Source organism: Copadichromis virginalis, linkage group LG19, assembly GCF_057382275.1.
Source record: "Copadichromis virginalis isolate Kocher_CV1m ecotype Utaka linkage group LG19, C_Virginalis_male_GT1.1, whole genome shotgun sequence".
Classification (NCBI taxonomy): domain Eukaryota; kingdom Metazoa; phylum Chordata; class Actinopteri; order Cichliformes; family Cichlidae; genus Copadichromis; species Copadichromis virginalis.
The window spans coordinates 29,599,059-29,622,644 of NC_140636.1; the positions used below are offsets into that span (position 1 = coordinate 29,599,059).

The 23,586-nt window shown below is 41.0% G+C and overlaps 1 protein-coding gene across 5 annotated transcripts in view; it reads left to right on the forward strand.

Annotated features, from left to right (window-relative positions):
* qkia (QKI, KH domain containing, RNA binding a) overlaps positions 1 to 23,586 on the forward strand; it is an 84,144-nt gene that overhangs the window by 17,032 nt on the left and 43,526 nt on the right. For 4 of the 5 annotated variants that reach the window (XM_085441125.1, XM_085441124.1, XM_085441128.1 and 1 more), the window contains exon 2: positions 16,557 to 16,699. In XM_085441125.1, the coding sequence (XP_085297251.1) occupies positions 16,557 to 16,699 (143 nt within the window). Of the gene's footprint in view, positions 1 to 13,839; positions 15,112 to 16,556; positions 16,700 to 23,586 lie in introns of those variants that run through there. The other variant, XM_085441127.1, reaches the window with a different exon arrangement.

Consider the following 23,586-nt stretch of genomic DNA (forward strand, 5'->3'; position numbering starts at 1 on the left):
GTAATATTTATTGTAAATATTTTATGTCGGCTTCATCTTTTGAGCCAGATCAAAAGATAAAGCTGACTTGCTTGCCTTGCTTTAAGAAAGTGTTGAGGTTGAGTTTGCTCTGTGGACACCTGAAGAGACCCTTAACTCCCCCCCCCCCCCCCACACACACATATTGTTCCATGGAAATGGATATGAATAAAACATACTTAGTCTTCCATCTTTTATTCAAAATTATAAGGAAAATGTGTCTATTTCTGTACTTATTTCAATAAGGGTCCTATAACACTGGATATTTGGAGACATCCGGTTTCTGAAATCATGACCAGGTTACTCAGAAATTCACCAGCCAACCCTCTCACCCCACAGAGGGAAGCACACACCTACATGCATTGAGAAGGGTCATCATCGTCTATAATGGCATCCATTTTGCCGACTCTGTAATATAAGCTCGGTGCATACCACTTTTGCCGTGGGATGCAGTTTGCTACAAATAAAATCATTTCCACATGAAAGTGCAGATAATGTTTAAATGTTTTTTGAATAACCAGGTTGTGATTTTAGGAAACAGACTTTATTTTTACTTTTAATGAAAGAAAACTGTTCCTACACTAAGTTCCTATATGAAACCGCTTACTAGGCGAATTTAGTATTTTTGAGTTATGATTTCTTAAAATAGAGACTTCTGCTCAGTTTTTTTCGTCTATATTCTTCTGGTATTTTGAGATAAAAATCACTACAGGCAAATGGAAAATGTGCCAATGTGATTTAGAAGTGAAATTCCCCTTTTTAAATAAACATTTTTGTTTCTGTTTGACATTCTCAGTGCCGCACTTCTTGCAAGCTTCTGCTCCCATCTGTTCTTTGCCAAAAATCAGAAGTCTCAGTTGATGTTAGGCTTTGCCCAAGGTTTACAGTTAAAATGTGCATCTGTCTGAGACTCTCTCTGTGCCGTCACTTGGCAGCGTTTACGTGATGGAATGATCTTTGAATATGCCAATCTTCCACTGCACGACCTTCAGGTAAACCAGCTTTTTGTCGGCTTCCTGTGGGTTCTGATCGGTTTGTAGGAAAGAGTTGAAGCATGGGTAAATTGTATAGTCAGGGGAAAAACATCTGAGGAAGAGATCGGTTCACAAAGACGACGTAGGGGGTATTACAAATTATCCAAATAATCCTCCCTTCCATCCTCGCCATTGGTTGTGTGCACTGTGGTCTCCTTAGTTACAGGGGTGGGGACAGGAAGCACAGCGCGTGTTATCTCCTCCAGTCACATTGACAGTCGGAGCCTTTCCTTCCCCTCACTTCCTCTTCTGACAGCTGGACCTTTCCTTGAATTGTTGCGTGACAAAAGGGGGCAGCTGTGTGCACACACAGCAAAAATATATTATGAAATGAACGGCAGCTCACCATCTAAGTGGTTGTGTATTTTTAAGCTCAAAGTTATTCTGCCAGACACTGGGTTGCATCTTTGAGGCATAGCGTTGTATCTGGCCACTGACAGGAAATGATACTTTTCTTGAACTCCCTCCCGCCCCTTCCAGGTTGTGGAAAGAGGAAAAGGATACCTCCTTTTTTCACCGTCCAGAAGGCGAGCGTCAACACAAAACGGGCCAAGACACACACACACACACACACACACACACACACACACACCACATCAGCAAGCTTCCTGACTCTTCATCCTGTTATTCTTCCCATTCCTTATCTCATGCTCTCACATCTTGTGGAGCTCAAAGAATGCATCCTGTGCTTCACTTTACATAGCATCCTCTGCATTGTTGTGAGGTGTGTGTGTGTGTGTGTGTGTCTGTCTCAAATGTAAGTCCTGATTTGTAAGCATAATGCCTGGGGCGTTGGCGGATGAAATGCCTGTTTGCGTCTACATTGACTGAAACATTAAAAGTTGAGTTAAATGGGCAACAAGCAAAGTAAGAGAAGGGTTCTTGTGTGTCACCGCACAGCACAGTCAATCTTTTGTCTGCCAGGTGGAGAAATGAGTTCCCGCAGGATGCAGAAGAACAATCTAGTTTTTCTGTGTGCTTGGGTTAATACTAATTAACCCACAAGTTTTAACAGTTCCCATCATAACTAAGCATAGTTTGTAGGGTCTATGTAAGGGAAGCAGATGCGCTTTCTCCTTGTGCTGCTGCTTTTTTGGGGACAAAGTATTTCCTCTCAAATTTGTGAAACCATTTTCAGCTCATGAGGCTTCTCTCTTAAAGCCAGCCTGTTAAATGACTTTTGCTTTGGCTTCCAATTTAACGCTACATATCGTTCCCTCTTTAGATGGCAAAAGCAGCAGTAAAATAGTCTTTGCCTGGTATTTTAGAAGCAGTCTGAGTCTGCATTTGTGTGCATTAGGTTGTCTTTTTTTCTCTTTTTTTTTTCTAGCTGAGCTAGCATGTTGGGCTACTTTTAAAGGTTAACTGAGGAGAGTATTAGCACCAAACTTTTTTTTTTTTTTTTCAAAACTGCTGAATAATTAGCAATGAGAAAGAAGTTTAAGCTTTCTGTTAAGTACCGTGCTCTCCGGTGCTTCCTGTAAGGGAATTGTATCTGTGTGAGTGTGTGAAGGAAAGTAAACAGTTTCCACAGCTTTCCACCTTGCTCACTCCCCTTGGGGTGCCTCCCTGAAGTGTAAATGTGTGAGTGCGATTGCACTTATACGTTTCGACCGATCAGAAGTCCCGCCATGCAGGGAGTAATGAACTTTGGCCCCTCGCGGGCAGCTATTAAGAGTAAACCATTATGGTTCGGTATTGAGCTGCCCTCCCCTGCCTCACTCTGTATGGTAGACCCCATGGAGTGCACAAAACTGGCACACCTCTGGCTCATTGAGCTGCCAGCTTGCCCCCCACCAACAGACAGCCCCATAAAGCAGTTCCACATCATCAAATGTGATGATCCCCTTTTCTAATTTTAGACTGAAGTCCTAATAGCTCTGCAGATACTGTGTGAAACGGTAATTTCAGCCTTGAGCTGAGGGAAGTGAGGAGGATAGGGCTTTGCAGTGTCTCATCTGGGAAACATGTAAATTATTCACCTTGTTATTTTGGCCACATATGATTGATTGGATATCAGACATCTTTTCTTTTTTTTCTTTTTTCTTTTTTTCAAATTTGTCATTAAATAATGATTTTATTTCATTATTACGCTACGGTATGCTATCATTTCTGTTTGCGTGTTTCCCCCCAAAAAACTACCACATATGGTGCCTGTTTGGGCTATTTTGTTTAGAATTGGGTTTTAAATGTGCTCACTATTTATTTGATTTACACTGAATCATTACTGTAGGTTAATCAAACCTTTAAATTATCTGAATACTGCTACAAAAAAAATGTCCATCATGCCACTCTTGTATTAATCTATGCGCTGACTGAAGCATATTTGTAGTAATGGATGTGAAAGTTTGCTAATACTATTCTTAAGTATTTTATTTATTGATTTTATTGTTTTATTTATATTTTGATATTGTTAGGGATGATGCACTGATTGGGGACCATTTTTAATTTCGTTGTACCTGTAACAATGACACTAAAGACATTCTGATTCTGATTCTATCCCAGTTGTTGTTATATTTGTCATATGACTTTCTTCTTTGGACACTTTGTTTGCATGTAACACAACTGAAAATGTCATTTTGGTGCAGATGAAAGGCGGTCCTGATGTGAGGACAGGAGTTTTGGAGACATATTCCTCTTTTTACCATAAATTTGGTACTTTGTTTTAAAATGTAGTGCCATATGTAAACAAATATGGCAGGTTTTAAAAAGAAAATGTTGTGGAATGGCAAAAGATGGCAAATAAATTTTCTGCTTGTCTTATTTATTTATTTATTTTTACATTTTTTTTCTTCCAGACCATCCCAAAGGCATTAACCTTGAATGTCTTTGCAGCTTAATAGCTTTAGTAATCACCTTTTAGTAATAATCCTGTTCTTTTTTTATTTGAGATATGTACTAAAACAAAAGGTGCCAGCTGTGAGATCACAAAAGGATATTTGTCTTAACTTTTTCAGGGGTATCTGCACCTGTTCAGCTTTCACTGCTGATGGGAGTTATCAAGTGACAGCAGTCACTCTAATCAAATGGCCTCTTTTGTTTTACAAGGGCTGTTTGCTGCTGTGAGACGGTAAAGACATTTTGTTGATTTGTTAGACAACCCCGAGTCTTTCAAAGTTCACGCACAGAACTATGTGCACGCTGCTAATGTGGTGCTTTTTTTTGACTGTTCACAGCACTTTGCAAGAAAAGAAAATGTCACTGAAATTAAAGTGATGATGCTTTTTAAAAATGAGATGGATAGTTTTTTTTATTCGTCTTCGAAATGCTGTAAACAGGAAAAAAAAAAAATCTAAATCTGATGATTATTGGGTCTGCCCAGTGTTTGTTTGTTTTTAAAATAACAGCAAGCATCCTAGGTATACTTGTGCAGTTTTAAACCCCTTGTAGAGCTTTTTTCTGTTTTTTTGTTGTTTTTCTTTTTTTTACTGTTCTCTGGATTTTAGGCTCTCTTTATTTTCTCTCATTATTATACCATCTGTTGTAGAGCTTGTTGTTTATGTATGTGACGATTTTTTTTTTCAAACATTACAGTCATTATCAATCTGTAGAAGGAATTTGTGGCCAGTCAAATGCAGATCTGCAGGCTGTTCCTGCTTCTCTATCGCCTCACCCTTGGCCACACCTTTCCTGTGGATCCTCTCTCCTCTTCTTCACTGTCTGTTTACGCAGTTTAATCACCAAACTAATGTGCAATGACACACATTTTTTACAGCATACCGTCACTGTTTGTGTCAGCAGCCGCAGAAAGCCATACTCAGTCTGGCACTTCTTCCCCCTTCCTGCATGCAGTCACTCTGACAGCCTCAGGAAACCTAGCATTTGCTACAGGTTATGATTAATGGCTTTACTGATTGCTGTTTTTTTTTTTTTGTTTTGTTTTTTTTGGCCACGAAGACACCTACACACCCCGCTTTGAGCATATATATTTTCTTAGGTGACTAGAGAAGGCGGTAAACCATGACACCCGACGTCACAGTGTTCTGACGTATTTGTGTGCAGTTTAGTCTGACTTGATGACTTCTGAGATTAGTTTCGCCACCAACTCTGTTTTCTGTGCACATAAATCTTTTGCTTTCTGTTTCAAGCATGCACACATTTGTTGTAATAATCCTAATGCTCAGCTATTAAAAGTAGATAACGTTATATTAACAGGCTCACCTTTGTTACAAACTACAACTTTGCAGCTCAGTTTTCCCCCTGCTCTCAGTCATCATGATAAAATAAATTCACCAGTCAAGAGTCGTGAGACTGTGGAGAACAGCGTAATGTAGAGCAGCTGTGTGTTTCTCTAATCTCTGTTTTTAATCTGTCTTTTTGTCACCAGACTAAATATAAAGCAGTGGCTATTAAGGCAAGCTAGAGGAGAGATGTAGCACCATTTCCTTCTTGTTTCCTGCTGTATTTGTTCAGCAGATATTCTCCGAGGCAGTGTCCCTCCTCCTTCCGTGTGTAGTGTTATTTCTGTGGGTTCACTGTCTCAGGGGAGCCTTGCCTATAAACACACACAGGCTCATTAGCTTGTGCGTGTGTGGGTGTTTTAATGTTCGGCTGGATGTTTGTTTTTATGTGTATCATATGTGCTTATGTGTGCATTTGTGCGCATGATATCAGAGCATTGGTGAGCCCATAGCTTAAATGTTGTGTGAGTTATTATCTACGTGTGTGTGTGTTTTCGGGCAGCTTCTGCTCATTATTGATAATCAGAGAGCAGAACGTGCTGCTTTCAGGGAGTGAGTTGGCTGAGATATAGACGTGTGTGTACAATCGCACAGCATTTATGTTTGCTGCTGTTTCCCAGCTATAGTTTATGTCGCAGACAGAAATTGTTACCGTTGCTGTATGTAAGGTTTTTTTGTCGTTGTTCGTCCATCCCTAATTTGGCTGAAAGTGTAGCTCCACTCTCTCGTGGCTTGCACTTTAACCAAGTGATGGGTAAAAGTGTGTTTGTGAATGTGTTTTCTGTGTTTCTTTTTTCTCTCCCTCTTTCTTTTTTTTTTTAATTTTTTTATTTTTTTAAACCAGGCACAGGCAGGAAAGAATCCAGAAACCTTGTTATGCCAGTCGTTTATTTAGTGGCCTATCTACTTAAAGACCTGACGCTGGAGCTTTCTACCCAGCCTGCCTCAGGAAAATCCCTGACACACAACATAAATCTCTCCCTCTGGCTGCAAACCGCACCGTCATTTCTGTCTAGAGCCTTTTAGTCCCCCCTCAGCCTGTGGGGGTCAGCGCTTATATCCACATGTCAGGGTTAAGCAACTGTGTAGATAAGTCGCTGTAAAGTAAAATTGAGATATACTGTATTTTTTTTTGTGTGCTACTTAGAATTTGACAGTTGAGATGCATTAGCATTAGGGCTGCCACAATTTGTCGACTAGTCACGATTACGTCGACTATCAAAATCGTCGACGACTGATTTAATAGTCGACGCGTCGTTTGAAGCTTTGTAAGATCACAAAAGACGCAGGAATAAGTGGCAGGATTTAAGAGTGTAATAACGGACTGAAACAGAAGATGGCAGCATTGCATGTACAAGGATGTCAGCTACCGTTAAACCCCGAAGAAGAAGAAGAAGCAGCAGCTGTGTCCCAGAATTCATAGCGCGGCCCAGCGCAGTTTCCAACAATGGCGGCAGCTAGTTAGTTTTAATGTTACTCTTATTATTCTTTCTGGGTCACAAAATAAACGTTTAACATATTTTCAGGCGAGAATGTAGCTGTGTAAACCTCAAATATCTGCTCAGTTTATCAGGACACCACATATTTTCAAAAGCGCTCCGACGTTTTCGGAGACATCTGTTACCCACTAGCTCGTTAGCGAGCCGGGGGCAAGGCTAACTAGAGCCGTGAGAACACCGGACTCCCCGCAAATCGTTTTCAAACCCACCGCCGTCTTTCGCTACTCAGGTTAAATATATATGAGTCACTTAGATAACTTAAAATGTTATTGTTTGGCTTTTTTTTTTGTATTTTATTTGTTCCTGAGTAAATCAGTTTGTCTGAGATTAAAGTTATAGTTTTTACACAGCTGAATAAACGTCAAGCAGACAGCTGATTATCAGAAGTGTGAGATGCTCCAGAATATACTCCAGTGTAGGGCTGGGCCATATTATACCGTTCACGGTAATACCGGTATAATGTTAGGCAACGATAGGAAAATGAAATATCGCGATAGAATATGAGTAAAACGCGCATGCGCAGTGCCTTTGTTTTCATACACACATGGCCGATTGTTGAGTGAAACAGATGAACCAGAATTGGTTTGTAAAAATGGTGCAACTTCAGTGATGTGGAACTGGTTTGGTGTTTGTCCGTCAGATACACGACTTAAATCTGGGAGTAATCTGGGTCCTAAACTCCGTATGCTTCAGGTCAAACGAACACTGCAGCATCACTAAGAGTTAAAAACTGTCTAAATTCTTTCATCTTTAATAAAACGATCAGCATTGCTGCTTTACCAGGTGTAACTATGAAGTTTAACTTCCAGGCATCCATGAAAACAAAATGTATTACATTTAACGGAGTTAGAAGTTAGCAGGAAGCTAGCGGAAGTTAGCTCGCTAGTTTCGCTAGTTACCTAAGCATGATGTAGCATGTTCTGACTGAGAGATTTCTGAAAAAAATCAAACGTACAGCTCTGCTATCACTTCCAACATAAATGAAGACAGGAAACTAAACAGCAGTGACGTTTGTAGGGTTACTGAAGTTGGGCTAGCTGGTATATAATAATGTGCTACGTGATCGCTAGCGACACAGCTATGTTAGCATAACATAAACAGTGAAGCTGGAGGACGAACACTAACACTTTTCCACTTATAAAAGTTAACGTGAAGGTTCTTCATGGTTAGAGACAAATGCAATCGCATGGCAGGATGCTGTAAACGGACCAAACTTCACTCAGGAGAACAACTGAGATAATCCATCCACAATACGAGGTTAGTCATTAATATACTGCAACAACATGGGAATAGAGCAGCTGCCAGAGAATTCAACATTAATGAATCAATGGTACAGAAGTGGAGGAAGCAAGAAGAATGAGTTTAATAAAGTTTGATTTATCTGACTGCTTTGTTTCGCGTAATGTGCCTTATAATCCTGGGCACCCTATGGTCCGAAAAATACGTACTGCACACTGCAGTTTAATGTTGCAAAGCACCTCTTATGTCAGCCCATTTCTACTGGAAATGCCTTTTGGTTAAACTTTCAGCAAGGAATTTGCATTTGCACTGTTACATTTTTATAAAGCTTTAATGTACATAAAAACCAGCTTCTTGTTTAAGTGAAAATAAATGGAAGGTTGTCTTTTTGCGCTAGTAATGTTGTGGAGTTGTATTTTGTCTCGCATCAATTATATCGTTGGTTATATCGTTATCGCAAATTTTCAAATATATATCGTGATAAATATTTTTGGCCATATCGCCCTGCTCTACTCCAGTGTCCTGTTATATTTTAGATAGCAAGGAGTTTATTAAACTTCACCGAAACAATCTGCAAATTTCATTAAAATTTAATAAACTATCATCTTGTCTTTATTTTTAGTTAGCACAGACCTTAAACACTTAAAGCTGTAAGCTAATGATAGTTATATAAGAGCAGATGCTGCTGGTGCAATAAGCTGTAGTTTTACGTCCAATGGATGATGATCTGATTAGTCGACTAATCGCAAAAATAATCGGTGACTAGTCGACTATCAAAATAATCGTTTGTGGCAGCCCTAATTAGCATTCACAGAGACCTCTTGGCACAAATTTTAAATTTAATGAGTACTCTTCCGAGCCTTTCGCAGTACTCTCGTACAATAAAAAGTTGTTAGTCGCTGCAGTTGCATATCATTTCTCCTGTCCTGGTAGAATGTTGAGCAGCCCCCTATTATTGGAGCAACCCGTATGTAAGGGATGGGTGACAAAATCCTTTGGCCTCATTCTGCCCCGAAATGTTCTGTGCCAAAGTTTATATTGTGCTTCAGCTGTCTGGGTTGCTCAGACTAAGTGTATATCTTCCAGCAATAAAATTGTATTGTGCAAAATTGCCTCTCTGTATTGCTGTTGCTGCAGGTCAGCAAAGAGACAAACTGTGAATTTTGTGCTTAAAAGACAAATCTTTGTGCGGTCTGCCGGGGACAAATAACACTGTGCTTTGCTCAATATAGCCACATAACCATTGCAAGAAACACGGCTACGCTGCTAATAGACACACTCGGGTGAAGCTTTCGCAAATGATCGGTGTGTTTGATATAGCCATTTCCAAAGGCACAATACTGGCTTAATTGGCTTGAATAATGTTGATCCACAGTTATCTAAATCCTCTTTGTTCAGTGTTGCTGCTGTTTACTTGGAAACCATAAAGTCACATGAGCCGTGATTACCTTATTCACGGGGACTATCAATGCGCAACAAATGACATTTCAGACATAACATTCGGCACTGATTAATAAAGATTAATACACTAATTAATAATGATTCAATTACATTTGTTTCCCAGAGTAAAGAATTTTATATTTCAAAATGTAAACTTATTTTGGTTACTATGTATATAAGACAGCACTCATTAACAGCGCAGGAATAGACTGTGCATGAACATCAAAGGATTTAGCAGTGTAGGCCTACTGTTAAATCAAAGATATGTAAGTAAAAATAAGACGGAAGCATAGGGAAACTTTTTTTTTCTCCCCTCCACAAACAGGGAGGGGTAGCGAGAGACAGCTGTGAGTTGACGATAAGACCCAGAAATGCATACGTTTTCATGGCTCAGTCAGCCCCACCAGTGCGCGCTATACTTCTGCTCTCTGCTTTAAAAGAAACCCCCGTCTTTCATATGCTTGGCCTGCCAAACCCCTAAACTGTTGAAGTGGAGTGTCGTCTTGGATAAAGTCGTCTGTGCCGTGAATAAAGGGCAGGAATGCATTAAATGCCCAAATCCTTTCGCTTGCAAGGGGTACCCAGGCTTTGTGATTGCTGAAGTGCGCAGCTTTTAAGTGAAAAGGCTTGTTCCTCGCCCGAGTCTTGTTTCACTCGGCACCGCCACATTTAGGTGTATCTTTGATTGCTGTAGTTTTTTGGATGCGACCGCATTCAGTCTATATTTACCTGAGATCCCAGTCACTCCCCCCTCCCCTGTTTAAAACATGAATTGAGCATTCATGCACGTGCAAGCATGAAGAGGATTATTATTATTTTTAACACTACAGGTTTTTGATCTTAAATCATCCTAAACTGGAAGGACTGGCTATGTCTCTCTGCAGGGTTGAACATTTGATCATTTTGGTTTGAAGATTAATTGGTGTTGGACTGGATCTGCTTCAGGTGCCAGATAATATCAGGCTAATGCCAGGCATCACTAGGCATCTAAAGCAGCTTTCCTTAGGCAAAGCTGATCACACTGATTGCTCAACCATTATATTTCTTTTGCTTTCACTCCCGCTCTTGACAGTCTCTCACACATGCAGAGTACTTACTGGGACAGATGTGCTCTGCATGGTCAGAGGACGGTTTGCTGTGAGCTACAGGGTGAAGACAAAGCATTTATGGAACGTGTCTATTTTTGGGCTCTTAATGGACTTGCTCCCATTCTCTTATGGAGCAGGTCTAGTTGAGTGATGTTCACCTGTCTTAAACCTGATTACAGGATCTCCTGCTGGACCTCTCCATTGTTTTTAATTTTACTCTCGCTCTTCTATTTCCTCTCTCTTTGCTCCAATTTTGATCTCCCTTCCTCTCTGTTTCACTCACTGTGTTTTTCTTCATGCTGTGGTTGAATACATTACCTCAGATTCCAAACTTGACCTACCTCACTTGGTTATTCTTTCTCGTCGTGTGCCTTTTCTCATCACAGGCTCATGAATTGTTTGCCCTAGTTCAGCATGTGCTGCCCCTGTGTGATCATGTTTTTAAACATCTGGCTGGGTAAATACAAGAAAAGCTTCTCTGTCCATGTCTGTGAGTTTGCAGTGGCCAATTGTGATTGGCTGACAGTGTCACAGACACTTAAATAACTCGATACACATAATGGATTTGCGCTCGATCTTTTGCTTCAGTGTGCACATAATTCCCAAGTCTACCCCCCCCCCCCCCCTTTTTTTTTTTTTTTTTTTTTTTTTTTGGTGCTGTGCCCTGACAGGGATATGGTTTCTGTTTGGGACTGCTAGTCTGACTTCCTGCTAAAGAACCAGTTAGAAGCAAAGGTGGCACAGTGACGCTGCCTTTTCTCTTCAAGGCTTGTTGTTTTGTTATATGAGAATGAGATTTTTTGTCATTCTGTGATGTAGCTTCACCTAATTCATCTACATTTTCATTAAATGTCGAGGCCTGAGACGATCAAAATCACGAGGCATTATCTTGAGGATCAATTGGCTTTAAAAATCACCACATGTATGGCTTTTGTTTTGTTACACGATGTCACCATATTTTATTTTGCCGTAACTTTAGATTCAAATTAAATCTACAAGTAAATAAAACCAAGAGTCATCAAGTGGCTTATATCTTAAGGGTAAATTAGGATTAAAAACACCATATGTATGGTCCTTATGGTCTCTACAGATCACTTACAGTGACATCAGGGTTCCCAAGAGGTTTTCTGCCAAACAAAAATGACCTGTGCGATATCAGAATTTTTTTTTAAAGGGTTTTATTTATTTCCTCATTACATACATGTTTAATTTATAAAATTCTCCAACATAGCAGGAAATCCACTGACCTCTACATTTACCCAGGTGTGTTTTTAATTGTCAGGGGCAAAAAACACCCCCTGAAATATGTACGTTCTAGTAATATGACCCCTTGAAATGGACACTGAAAATCAGGCATCTTCTTAAATTTCAATAAAACAAAATCAAATGTGATTTCTTTAACTTCTCACAAACTTTGTCAAAGAGTTTGATGTTATCACATGATGAGGCCGTGTACAAAAAAGTGCATTTAAGCCAAATGGAGACAGCCACACACTGATGGTAGGCTCAAATAATTGAGCAGATGTTGATTTAAGATTTTTCTTTTTTCCCGATCAGTTTTTTCTTCCAAGGTCAAGAATGAACATTTCAGTTAATATCCACTCCCCAAACCTCACTGAATATGGGCTCCCATCTTACAGACACTTCCTCTCCCATATTTCTCAGTCCACTGCCTTTTAAAAGCGCTTCACCTGCCCTTCCTCACTCCCACACCCTTCCCTTTAGTTACACGTCTCTAACCATTGCTAAGATCACGGCAAAGATGAGGAGAAATTGTCTCTTTTGCTTGACAAAGGGCAGACAGATATGCAGCCTCAGTCTGTGACATTTTCTTTTTTCACCGCAAAATTGAGAAGAAAGGGCAGAAGCTGAGAGAAACAAAAGAAAGAGAACGATAAAGTGAAATGCTTCTAAAAAAAAAAAACTTAAATTGAGGCAGAAAAGAGCAGCGTGAGTCTAGAAGAATTCAGCTGCACTCTGCTTGCTCAGCACTGTGGTTATAATTCTCTGTCTTTGTATCATCAAACCCTCCGCTGTGCCCTCACCCTGCTCTCAAGGTCAATACTTGTTTCTTCTTGACAGATGTCTGAGTAAAAAAAACTAAACAGATATATTATGCTTTCTTCCTATGTCTATGTGGAGCCACCCCCACAGGTAAATAAACACACAACTCTTTCTGTCAGAGTTGTCTGTGTGAAGAGCTGAGTCAGGTTGGAGATGACACACTGAGCTGGGTGATGTGTGACCATAGTTGCAGGGTTTACTGTGGCATTAGTAGGGTTTTGCATTTAATACCACTTATCAAGAAAAAGTCTCATTCAGCGGCTAACGTCTTTTCTCACTCCACTTGATTGTCTCGTCTTTTTACCCCCGTCTCTTTTCTTTTCCAAGAGGGTGACACCCTCCCAACCCCCATCCAAGATAGTGATCCCACATGCACGCTTTGTTACAAAATCAGCCTTTTCTGCCGGGGTGGACAGCTAGACAAATGATTTTGTCGGCCGTGCGAGGCAGGGGGTAATTTTTAGGTGAGCGCAGCGCTTCAGAAAAGAGTTGGCGCACAGAAATTAGAGGTTGTCAAATGCCGCACGTCTCCATTGATGGCCCAGCGCGGCCTCCTTATGTTAATGTGGCATTTCAGCAAGAGGAAATAGAATTAGAAGAAGGGGGTGGGGAGGCCGCTGGTGGTTGTTGGATTGCATTGTCACATATGAATACCACCTTTGGTTTTCTTTTGTTATCTTGAAGAAAAAAATAGTTCCCGGAATCAGACCTAGTGTAATAAAAAAAAAAAAATGTAGATATAGGTGTAATGGTACGTGTATTTTTCTTGAATTACCTCATAACAAGAGTGGTTACGATACAGTTACAATAAGGATAATAATACAGAGGATTCTGCTGATACAGTATCTGTCAAATAGAAGCAACAAGCAGGAGATGTTTATTTATTCACTTCAGTTGTGTTGTTATGTTATGTTGCATTCTTCTTTACTGTGTTTTTTTGTTTGATTTGTTTTATGCTTGACACTAAACTGAGTTTCTCTTCATTGACTGTTCACAGCATTTGAGTGCCTTTATTGTTACAGTTGAACTTTTGCCAGTCGAGCACGTGTGAATGCATTTGTAAAGTTTTAAAAAGTTAATGGATTTTTTTGTGTGTGGATGATTTCTCTGCTGTAGAGAAAACATACCGAACCATGACTCCAAATATGAAATTCATATCAAGCACAGTTACGCCCTCGTATACAGAGAAGTGATTTCTTAATTTAAGTTACAGATCTCTTCTTTAGTTGTCATTGACTTGCTTTTACTGGTGTTGAATAACTCTTTTTTTCGCTCATTGTCTTGAGAAGGCTTATAGAACTTGGTTTTAGTTGCACTTTAGTGGTGATTACTTATTTTTAAGGAACGAAATTAAACCTGCTCGTGTTCAGGTTTTTCTGATTCAAGGGTTCTTTAAAACACAATACATGTTGATTTGTTGTCAACTATGTTGCCTTTCCTGTATGTTGTTTGTTTTGTCCTTCTGTCGTGGTCTACTCCCCGTATAATGTGTCAAACCAAAGCTAAGACGTTGCCTGGCTGCTGTTTTGGTTAGGAGTGATGTAATCTGTTTTCTGTGCAAGATACCATGAGGATGAATTCATCTTTGGGAAGGGCTGGGAGTATCTGTGGTCCTCACAGTACTGAGGTCATGTGGTTTGGAAAGGAGTTGGGGCCGAGTCTCCTGGCTGCCTGTTTGTACTCTTCCAATGTCTTCTGCAGGTGCTGTCCACACAGCTGCAGACCAGATGTTTTTTAGCTGTGTGCTGGTCAGTGTCTGTGACCTCACTGGTGACAAATTTTTAGTCTCATTGCCATGTCCGGAGATAACTCTTTTTCAGTTTAGCAGTAAAAATGTTGTATCTAGGTGTCTTGTAGGACATAAAGTCAATATATGAGGAAATATATTTTCTCCACTGTCCAAAAATTAAAACATTTTGTTGGCACTTTTAAACCACAGCACCGGTTGCTGTTCATAATACGAAATTAGATAAAAATGCAGGAAATTTCTTTTCTTCCTGCACCAAGTTTGGAAATGTGTCACAATTATGTGATCCAACAGGAACATTGACGGGTAAAATAAGGATGACTTTATTTTTGACCACTCATTACGTTACTGTGAGTGTAGTAAAAGGTTTCCAACAAGTATTAATCTGCTTAAGATGACAGGAAGAGAAAGACATGCCTGTGAATGTAATTGAGACATCGTCAGGGAAAACTGCTTTGCTGAGATTTGTCGGGACGTTTTTGCCCTTTCTAATGCTGCTATTTTGTCTTTTGTTATAATTGCAAATTTTAACAAGCAGCTGATGATGCAAGTTTCACCCCACCTATCCAGTTTTGCATAGGTGCAGGGTTATGCTTCGCCTGTCATGCATGCCTTACTGAGGGCATCTATAGTTGAGTGTCAGGTTCCCCTGCTGCAGTTTAATATAGAGCTCCCTACTGCCAGAAGGTCTCATGGGTGATGGAAAAAGTGCCTAGCAGCCGCCCCCACTCCACCCTGCACACACGGTTCCTTGAGGCCTCGCCAGCTCTACAATTTAGTTCATGCTGTTTCATACTAGAGGTGGGTGACATAGCCACAAAATGATATCACAGTATTTCAGGAAAAGTTGCAATAGTGATATTTATGAAAATATAGAAAACAAAACTACTGAACAATGTTTTATTGCTTGCAGCTTGCAGGCAGCAGCATTTAGAAGTGCAAGAAATGAAGGGTATTTGTCATTAATGACAAACTGCCTAATTCAAAGTGTGACTCTATTGGGGAAAAAAGGTGTCAGTGTCTTGGGTTGAGCTCTTTAACATTGCTTAAAGGTCTCCTTTACAACCATGTACCTGCTACAGTAACATCCATTCACTGTTTGCTCTTCTTGTCATATGGAGTGCAACCACTGAGTTCTCTAGCAATGCTTGGTTGACTCATTTGTTTACTTTGGGGTCACATATGACCATCTGCTAGAATGTGCTCCTCACGTGCCTTCTTAGCCTGGTTGTACTCGAAGGCGTGTTTTCCTGTACGTGCTATGGTGGAGAATGTTGAAGTAGCTTAGTTTTATGTGCTAAATCATCATCAGAGGTTTGCTGTCAAACATGTAAGAGCTTGTCTTGTTGTGCACGCTGGGGGAAGGTAAACACTGTCTTACTATGTCAGTGATATTGTTATATGACAATTAATTTTTTAACATTTTGTCACGTTAACTTGTATACCAGTGTTATCGCAGATCATATGATTATGGCACAAACGTCAGAGTGCGTCGTCTTTGCACTTTTGGATTCACTATGACCGTACTCTGAGGGTAACCTGGAAAGCAGAAATATGCCCTGCAGCAGCTGACCCTCGTTTCACTGTCACATACCAGGACTTGCAGACACACTGGTTTGATTGTATGCATCGGGCTACACATGGAGTAAAAATGGGGTGTGCTGCTTGAACATGTGTATGAGTGAGTCGGCAGCATGTGCGTGTGGAAGAGAGAGAGGTCCATTAGTTTTATCTGATAGGGGGATCAGATCTAAAGGCGGCATATACTTAAGCCTTAGTGATTCCCCTGTATCTGGTCTCCTGCTCAGGCTCTTGCACAGGCTGCTCTGTTAGAGAACAACCTCTGAGGGGAAAGAACAGAAAGTCGGTGGCCTTAACCTGTAAATAGTGCAGTGTTTAACTTTTGTCTCCGGCTCATAGACTAACTTGCACACAATCACAGATTTGTTGTTTCTACTCAGAGCAGTTTGTAGTAGGAAAAAATGCCATTTTCTGTAGAAAGCAGGAAACATTAATGCTCACACGTTTTTATACTCAAAGGCTATGTTAATATTAGCCAAGTTACGCAGTTGTTTATCTGTAAAAGACAAACATTACGCAAGGCAAAGATTTGTATGCTACATTAGGCTTTTCCCCATAAGTCAAAATCAATATGACAGTGATATATCTAGCACCGTTCTTTTTAAGTGTCACTGCTCTGTTTTTATGCAGTTGCTTACCGCACTTTACATATTTTTGTCTTTCAGAGATCAACAGAGTGCGTAAAGACATGTACAGCGACACAGTGAATGGCCTTGTGGACAAACACCCACTGGAGCTGCCCGAACCAGTCGGACCCATCGTTCACCTGCAGGAAAAACTGTTTGTGCCTGTCAAAGAGTACCCAGATGTGAGTATCAGGGTTACACGTCTCTCACATTTGCTGTTGCATCACATTGCTAATAATATCAGAGCATTTGCCTGAATGGTTGCTGGATTAATATTTAGACTGGAGCCAGAGGAAAGTGTATTAAAGAAGAAATCTTAATCTTATCGAGAAACTAGATTTTATTTTTCATATAAGTTCATGTTAACAGATAAAGACATTCTTTCACATACTGGTCCTTGTGCAGAAATACCTCTACACACACTGTTGGTCCTCTTGCCTTAGGCCATGTGTCTTTGTGATGTGTCATCATGGGAACGACAGCTGCTGATAGTTCTGTAGTCTGTCAGCACTGAAGACATATCTCATGACTGTTGTAAGCACTTGCTCACTGCTCATGCACTCTGCTCTCAGTTCTGTTCTTTTTCCTTTCAGTTTTTTGCTCTTTTAAAAAAATATATTTTAGTTGATAAACATGCAATCCTTGACTTGTTCTTTTTACTTTATTAGCTGCCCGACTTACACTGTGTGCACCAAGTTGTTAATGTACTACTGATACAACTTTGTCAGACTGCACACTAATTTGGTCCTGGTCTGTGGAAAACGCAGCATGCTGGGGTGTTTATGAGCCAACTCAGCAGCAGATTAGTGCTGCGAGAGAAAGCGGGGGATTGAAAAAAGAAGCATCAAGAAAAGTAAACTGCAATTTCATAAATATTCAGTAAAAGGGAATGAAAATCTTTTAGAGTAACCACTTGGTTTTTACTGTGATGGAGAGATGGATACACACAGTTGGGGCAGGGGGGGAAGCAGCACACGGTGGAGGTACCATGGTGTTTCTAGAGATGAGGAGGATGGTGGCAGCACAGAGCAGAGTGATATGTGTGTCTGCGTGTAAAGCTTTGGGACGTGTGTGTAAGGCGTTTACCACAGTCGGCCACATTTATGTGCTCATGGTAATCTTTGACGCACACATGAATGATTGTGTCACGTCCTGAGAAGCAGCGTTTCTCTTCATAATCCCAGCAGCTGGCAGCAAGGAAATGAATGGAGGGAGGTGACGAGGATAAGAGACACCGTAGAGCAGGCCAAGGCTCAGTCGGGCATGGATTGCATTTTCCCCCTGACAGAATTGATAAAAGGCACCAGGGACTGGCTAGGATCAGCTTAGCTCCATCTCACCCTGAGACCAGGCCCAGCGTCTGCGCTCAGGCTCTTAAGGGACTTCCAGCCAGTTTAAGTGACCCTTAAGTGTTTGCCTTGTAATTGTGACATGTGTGGTCATAGCTGATGTGCAGTTGCCTTTAAGAGCATGGTGGTCGTCTTAGTGAGATCATCGACTGTGACATGCTGTTTAGAGATGATGCCTGCTTTCAGTTACTGCAGAAGTTTCTGTGTTCTTTGTGTGTGGGTTTTGTGCTGCACAGGAATGCAATTTTTTTTTTTTTTTAAGCGAAGAAGTTCAATAAAAATGTGTGAAGCAGTGGGTGCCACCTGTGACTGTAGAGATGCTAATGAAATAACACACACACAATCTATTAAAAGTGCAGCATCCGCAGATGACCCTTGGTGTACCCTTCACTCGCTTTGCTGCACTGCTTTGAGCAGAGCAGGGCTGTAACTCTTGTATTCTGTTTATAAGCTGTTTGGAAAGCTACTAAATTAATTAGGCTTCCCCCTGGTGGTCAAGATGACTCACTGATGACCTTATCAGACACAAATTAGCACACCCACTGACATGCACATAAAGAAGTGTGAGCACAGATGAACACTGAAACTCAGTGACACAAAAATAGGACATTTTTCAAATTATTTGTTTTCTGCTTTCATTTGGTGAACACATTCAAGCATGGCCATTCAGTCTGTCAGCAGGGAAAGAGGACAATGGCAGACTTACTGTTAAATTTAGATGTGATGACTGCAGTTGGGAGAAATCGGCAGCAAGTCCAGATTAAATGATTATTTTATTTATTTATTTATTTATTTTAGCTCTCCTGTTTGGAACACGTGCAAAACTTCCTCAGCATGATTGCCAAATCATATTTGTGTAGGTGCCAACAGTAATCTTGTGCCAGATATGTAATTTTTTTTAAGGCTACCAGTTGAAGTTGAAGAGTAGTCATCCGTTTGATTGTGCTGCTGCTCTCGCTGCTGTTTAGGATTTTTAAGTTAGTGGACAGAGAGGAAATGAAATCTGGCATTGACTATTTGAGCAGCAGACAATAGGAGATAAAGTGTTGCTGCGCGTTAAACTGATTTCCCAATAAAACAGTTAAAATGGTTGTCTTAACACGGAGAGACAGCGGTTCTACAGTTTGTGCTTTTAAAGATGATAAAAAGAAGAAGCCTTTAGTCTTTTAAGAAAAAGGGGGAGGAAGCACGAGGGGATAGAAAAGAAGCAAAGGGAAAAATGTCCCTTTTATCCCCATCTGCCCACTTCTAACGGATAGGAAAGTGTAATGAAAGATTATTAGACTGGGGAATTTCACCATCCTTTTTACATTTCTGTCTGATTTCCCAGAGTCCTCCCACTGAAAATCCATGTATGTGTGGCTTGCTGATACAAGTCTAGGCTCTCCCAAGAAAACGGAGAATGATGTTCCAAGTCTCCTGTTTTGTGTTGTTGGCATCTACTCACCTGCCGTGGAACATTTGTCATCATTCATGCCGTTTCCCCATCTGTGGAACTCTTGGCATCTACTTTTTCTCCTCTCAGTTTTCACTTCCATTTTAAAAACTCCCTTTATTCATACTATATCCTTAGGCTGAGGTTACGCGCTCTCTTACGCTTTCTCTGTCAGATCACCTATGTTTACCCTGCTCAGGTTTCACCAGTAGATAATTAGATTGTCCTGGTGCCTGGATGCAGTGCGGCATGTCAATTCTACCAAAATAACTTGCCTCGCCAGCACACTCCTACTCTAATTCCCTTAAGTGTGTCCCTCTTCTGGCCTGTGTGCCCCACATCTGTCTGTAAATGTGTTTGTGTATGCGTGCGCCTCCATCACTCAGTCTGCCTGCGCGTCTGTCTCCCCCACCCCCTCGCCATTCTTCAAAGTCAGCCATTTCCCGATGTCGTCAGCGGTGCAGAACACTGCGAAGCGTCACTGTGGTGACTGCGTCTTGACTGACAGCTGAGTCGCAGGCTATCTGATAACTTCAACCTTCAATTAAATGCTATCTGTGGCTCCGCTTCTCTTCCAAGCACACGCTCGCATACACATTGATAGGCAGCTGACTGACAGCTCAGCATGTCATTTCCGTTGACCTTGAGGCGTCTGATAGGATGTGTGACATATCTTTTTAAGATGGCGTCTGTCTCCACTTTATTCCCAGTGTATTTGTATGTGCCAACTCTTAAATGCCCAGGTGGGTTGTGGGCAGGTCACCTGGTGTTGAGAAATGCTTAGGACTGAAAACACACGCGAGAGGTGGGGGGAGACACCTCTGCTGTGCTGACTCTGTGAAATGAGACCCTCAGTTGGATGTAAGCTGTTGAGCAAGTGGTAAACAGGACCGTCTGAACTTGTCACAAGCTCGGGGGCATCCACAAGACGAAAATGATCACTTGTATAGCCAAAATTGTTTATTTAAAAAAAAGGGGAAAAAACCTAGCTAGGGACACCCTAGCTAAGTCTCTGCTGTTGGTCTTTTCTGTTTGTCTAGTGTTCTGGGTGTTGTCATGGCACTTAAGGTTGTTTACCTCAGTAATGAAATCCTTTTAAGCCCCTGTCCCATTTCCGCTCTCTCACCACACCAGCTGTCTCCAAACCAAAGAACCTCACAGGAGCAGATGTTTGAAGTCCATGCGAGTTTCTATTTTTTCTTATTTTTTAAAGTTTCTAAAAGCAAATTAGTCGATCTGTAAACTGCAAATAACTCGTCTCCTTAATAGGAGCAAATATTTTCTCTCCTTATATTTGGAGAAAGCACCGGGGGGATCACCAGCCTTTCATTGTTCCAAAGAATTTAAGCTTCAAATGAGGTTTTTAACTGTAAATCTTGTTGCAAATAAGAAAAAAAAGACAATAGAAAGATACTATATTTTCTATACATTGATGAGTTGGTTTAAAAAAAAAAAAAAGGGAGAGAGAGGGAGAAAAAGTCCATTAACTATTTGAATTCTGAGTGTGTTTGTGTGTGTGTTCATGTGTTCTGTTGGATCATGGTGCTTCACTGCAAGGCACCCAGATTTGCGAACAGCAAAGAAAGAGGCTCTGGTGGTTTGAGCAGACAGAATGTCCTGGCCCTCTCTCTTTCACTGCGGAAAAATTGCCCGGCCAAACCAGCCAGGTCCCTGCACACAGGGAAAGTCATTAAGCTTGCTCCCATGAGGGTGTCATCACTTATCATGCCAGCTCCTGATATCCTTCTGACCCCCTTAAGTCATTACGAGTCCTGGAAATGTACCGCCCCGCACCTCACCTCGACACACTGGTAGAGCGGCAGAGAGGAGGATTTTGATAACTATAGCTAGCCAGCCATGCGTGATGCTGATAATTTGATGAACGGATGGTTTTCCAGTTAGCCGTTTGATAAGAAGGTAATTACAATAATAATTTAAGCAGCGAGAACTCTATTTGTTGTTGTCAGTTAAAATGACGAAGAGCAAAAGTATAAGCTATTAGACGTGCTTCCGTTACCGCACTAATGCCAGCTTGTGTAGCAGCAGCGTGTGCTTGCATACTTTGGGTGGATGGTGCCACGTGCTGCTTTGGCCCGTCCGTCTGTGCATCATTAAGCTGACAGATACGGAGGGTGAAAAGTGAGAATCAAGGACAAAATGAAGCAGGTCGACCACACCGGAATCAAAGACTGCACTGCACTGTCGTGTCAGCTTGTATCAATAGTGCTACACTACCTGCATACATATACTAGATCACACTGATACAGGATTTTTGAGCAAATACTAATATCCATGCCTTTGACTTAAAAAAAAACAAAAAAACAGAGATAGCTGGCAAGACCTGTCCTGTTTGGACTCTGGCTCAGGTAATAGAGCGTTTCGTCTAACAGTCGTAAGGTCAGTGGTTTGATCCCAGAGTGTCCAAGTCACCCCTGATGGGTCCATCAATTTGCATGTGTGCGATAACTGGAAAGCACTTGAAGGCACTGAAAAAAGCACTGTATCAATGTGTGGGAGAAAATCACTTTTAATGCTTGAAGAGTGCTGTGTAAGTACCAGGATTTTACTGCTGAACAAAAATCTTGGATGTAAATATCAACTATACTAATTTGATATCTGTGTCAGTACCAACATTATTTGTTTTATTTTTTATTTTTTTGAAAGACAATCTCCTGAAGGAATCAACAATTTATTGGAAATAGCTCATAATGAGAGACACTGCTGGGAGATCTAATACGCCAGGATAAATGCTGGATATCAACATCAACATTACCGAAAACTTAACAGGAAGTTGTTGCATCACAGGGTGTTGCTAGAAGCAGATCAGGCTATGAATGTGTATGACTAGCTGTTATCAGTTACATGGTTGGCTGTCATATTATGAATCAGTACAAGTGAGTAAAGAAGCTGATGGCTAATCAGCTGATGCAAGTGTGATTTCACAGCTTTACCTGAATTTGCATAATTCTGTTAAACTAAATGGATATTGGTGAGATGTAACTAACCGGCATCAAGTTTTCCTGAGAAAGCTAGCATCACACGAATAACAGTAATCCACATCTTTCTCGGTCTTCTATTGATTCATTGTGATTATGTAACGTTTAACCATAGGGGTGAGGCTGAATGTAACTGAGCATGTTTCTACTTGTTTATTTTTTATCCCAGCTTCTTGTTTATCTAAAGGGTTACAAACTTTGCTCGCTGCTTTCTTTACTCACATCTTCCAAACTTTGAGCCGATATCAATCTTTATGCTTTCCATCTCTCCGTCCTCACTCGTCTGTATTTCCACCCTGCCTGCAACCCCGAAATAAACCCAAACAGAATTATCAAAGGAGCTATGGATTAGGCACTAAATGCTGGGTGTGCTGAATAGAGAGCTTTGAAGTCTGTAGGGCTTTGAGGTGTAAATGTCACCACTGGAATCTAAGTCTAATTTTCACTCCTTCATCAGCCTATGGCCTTGTCCTCTGTCCCTCCCAAACATCAGGTATGCAGGTTTCAGTAGTTTATACACCCGTCTGCTCCATTTCATATTCCTTCTATACTGTTTTTTGGCAGGGGTAGGGATCAAGCAGTAGTGTGAAGGTAAATATGATGGATTATTTCAGTGATGCAACACTAGAGCCCAAAGATAAATGAGTGACTAAAAGCAGGGAGCTTGTCTGTGATTAAATGAAAGACCTGTCCACTACAGGGGTGGGGGTCACAGATAAGCAAAGGAAACGCCAAGGTCCTGACAAAGAGGAAAAGGAAGCCCGCAGAGTTTCCAGAAGCTATGAATGGATACAGAAGGGAGGATATGGAAACAAAAGGGATGTATTTTACCAACTAAGCGGGCTGGTAACTTCTGTAAAGCCTCCATAAACTGGATATCATTGTTTCGCAATAATGCTTTCAGACTTTGAGGGAGGTTTAGAGTAAAGTAAGTGAAAAGATGGGGAGAGATGATGGTGCCTGGTGTAACCAGGTTCCTCCTTTCCATGATGCATTGCACTGAATGAACTATTCCTCATTTCCATAAGCCCAGCAAGGCTGGTTAATAAGTGATTGGTATTCTGCTCCTGGCCTTGCCCGGCTCTTCGATAAGCCTTCCACGCACACAGTCAGAACCCTCAGCATGATCTCATTTCCTGTCTCCCCACCACCACAAACAAACGCCGTCAAAGGCACAATTGTTCTGCTTCTGTGAGCATTGTTGGTGGAACTGCTGTTTTTTCTCAGTAGTTCACACAAAACCAGAATGCCCGTGCACACAAACCCGTGCAGCTCTGTATGCCGAGGGT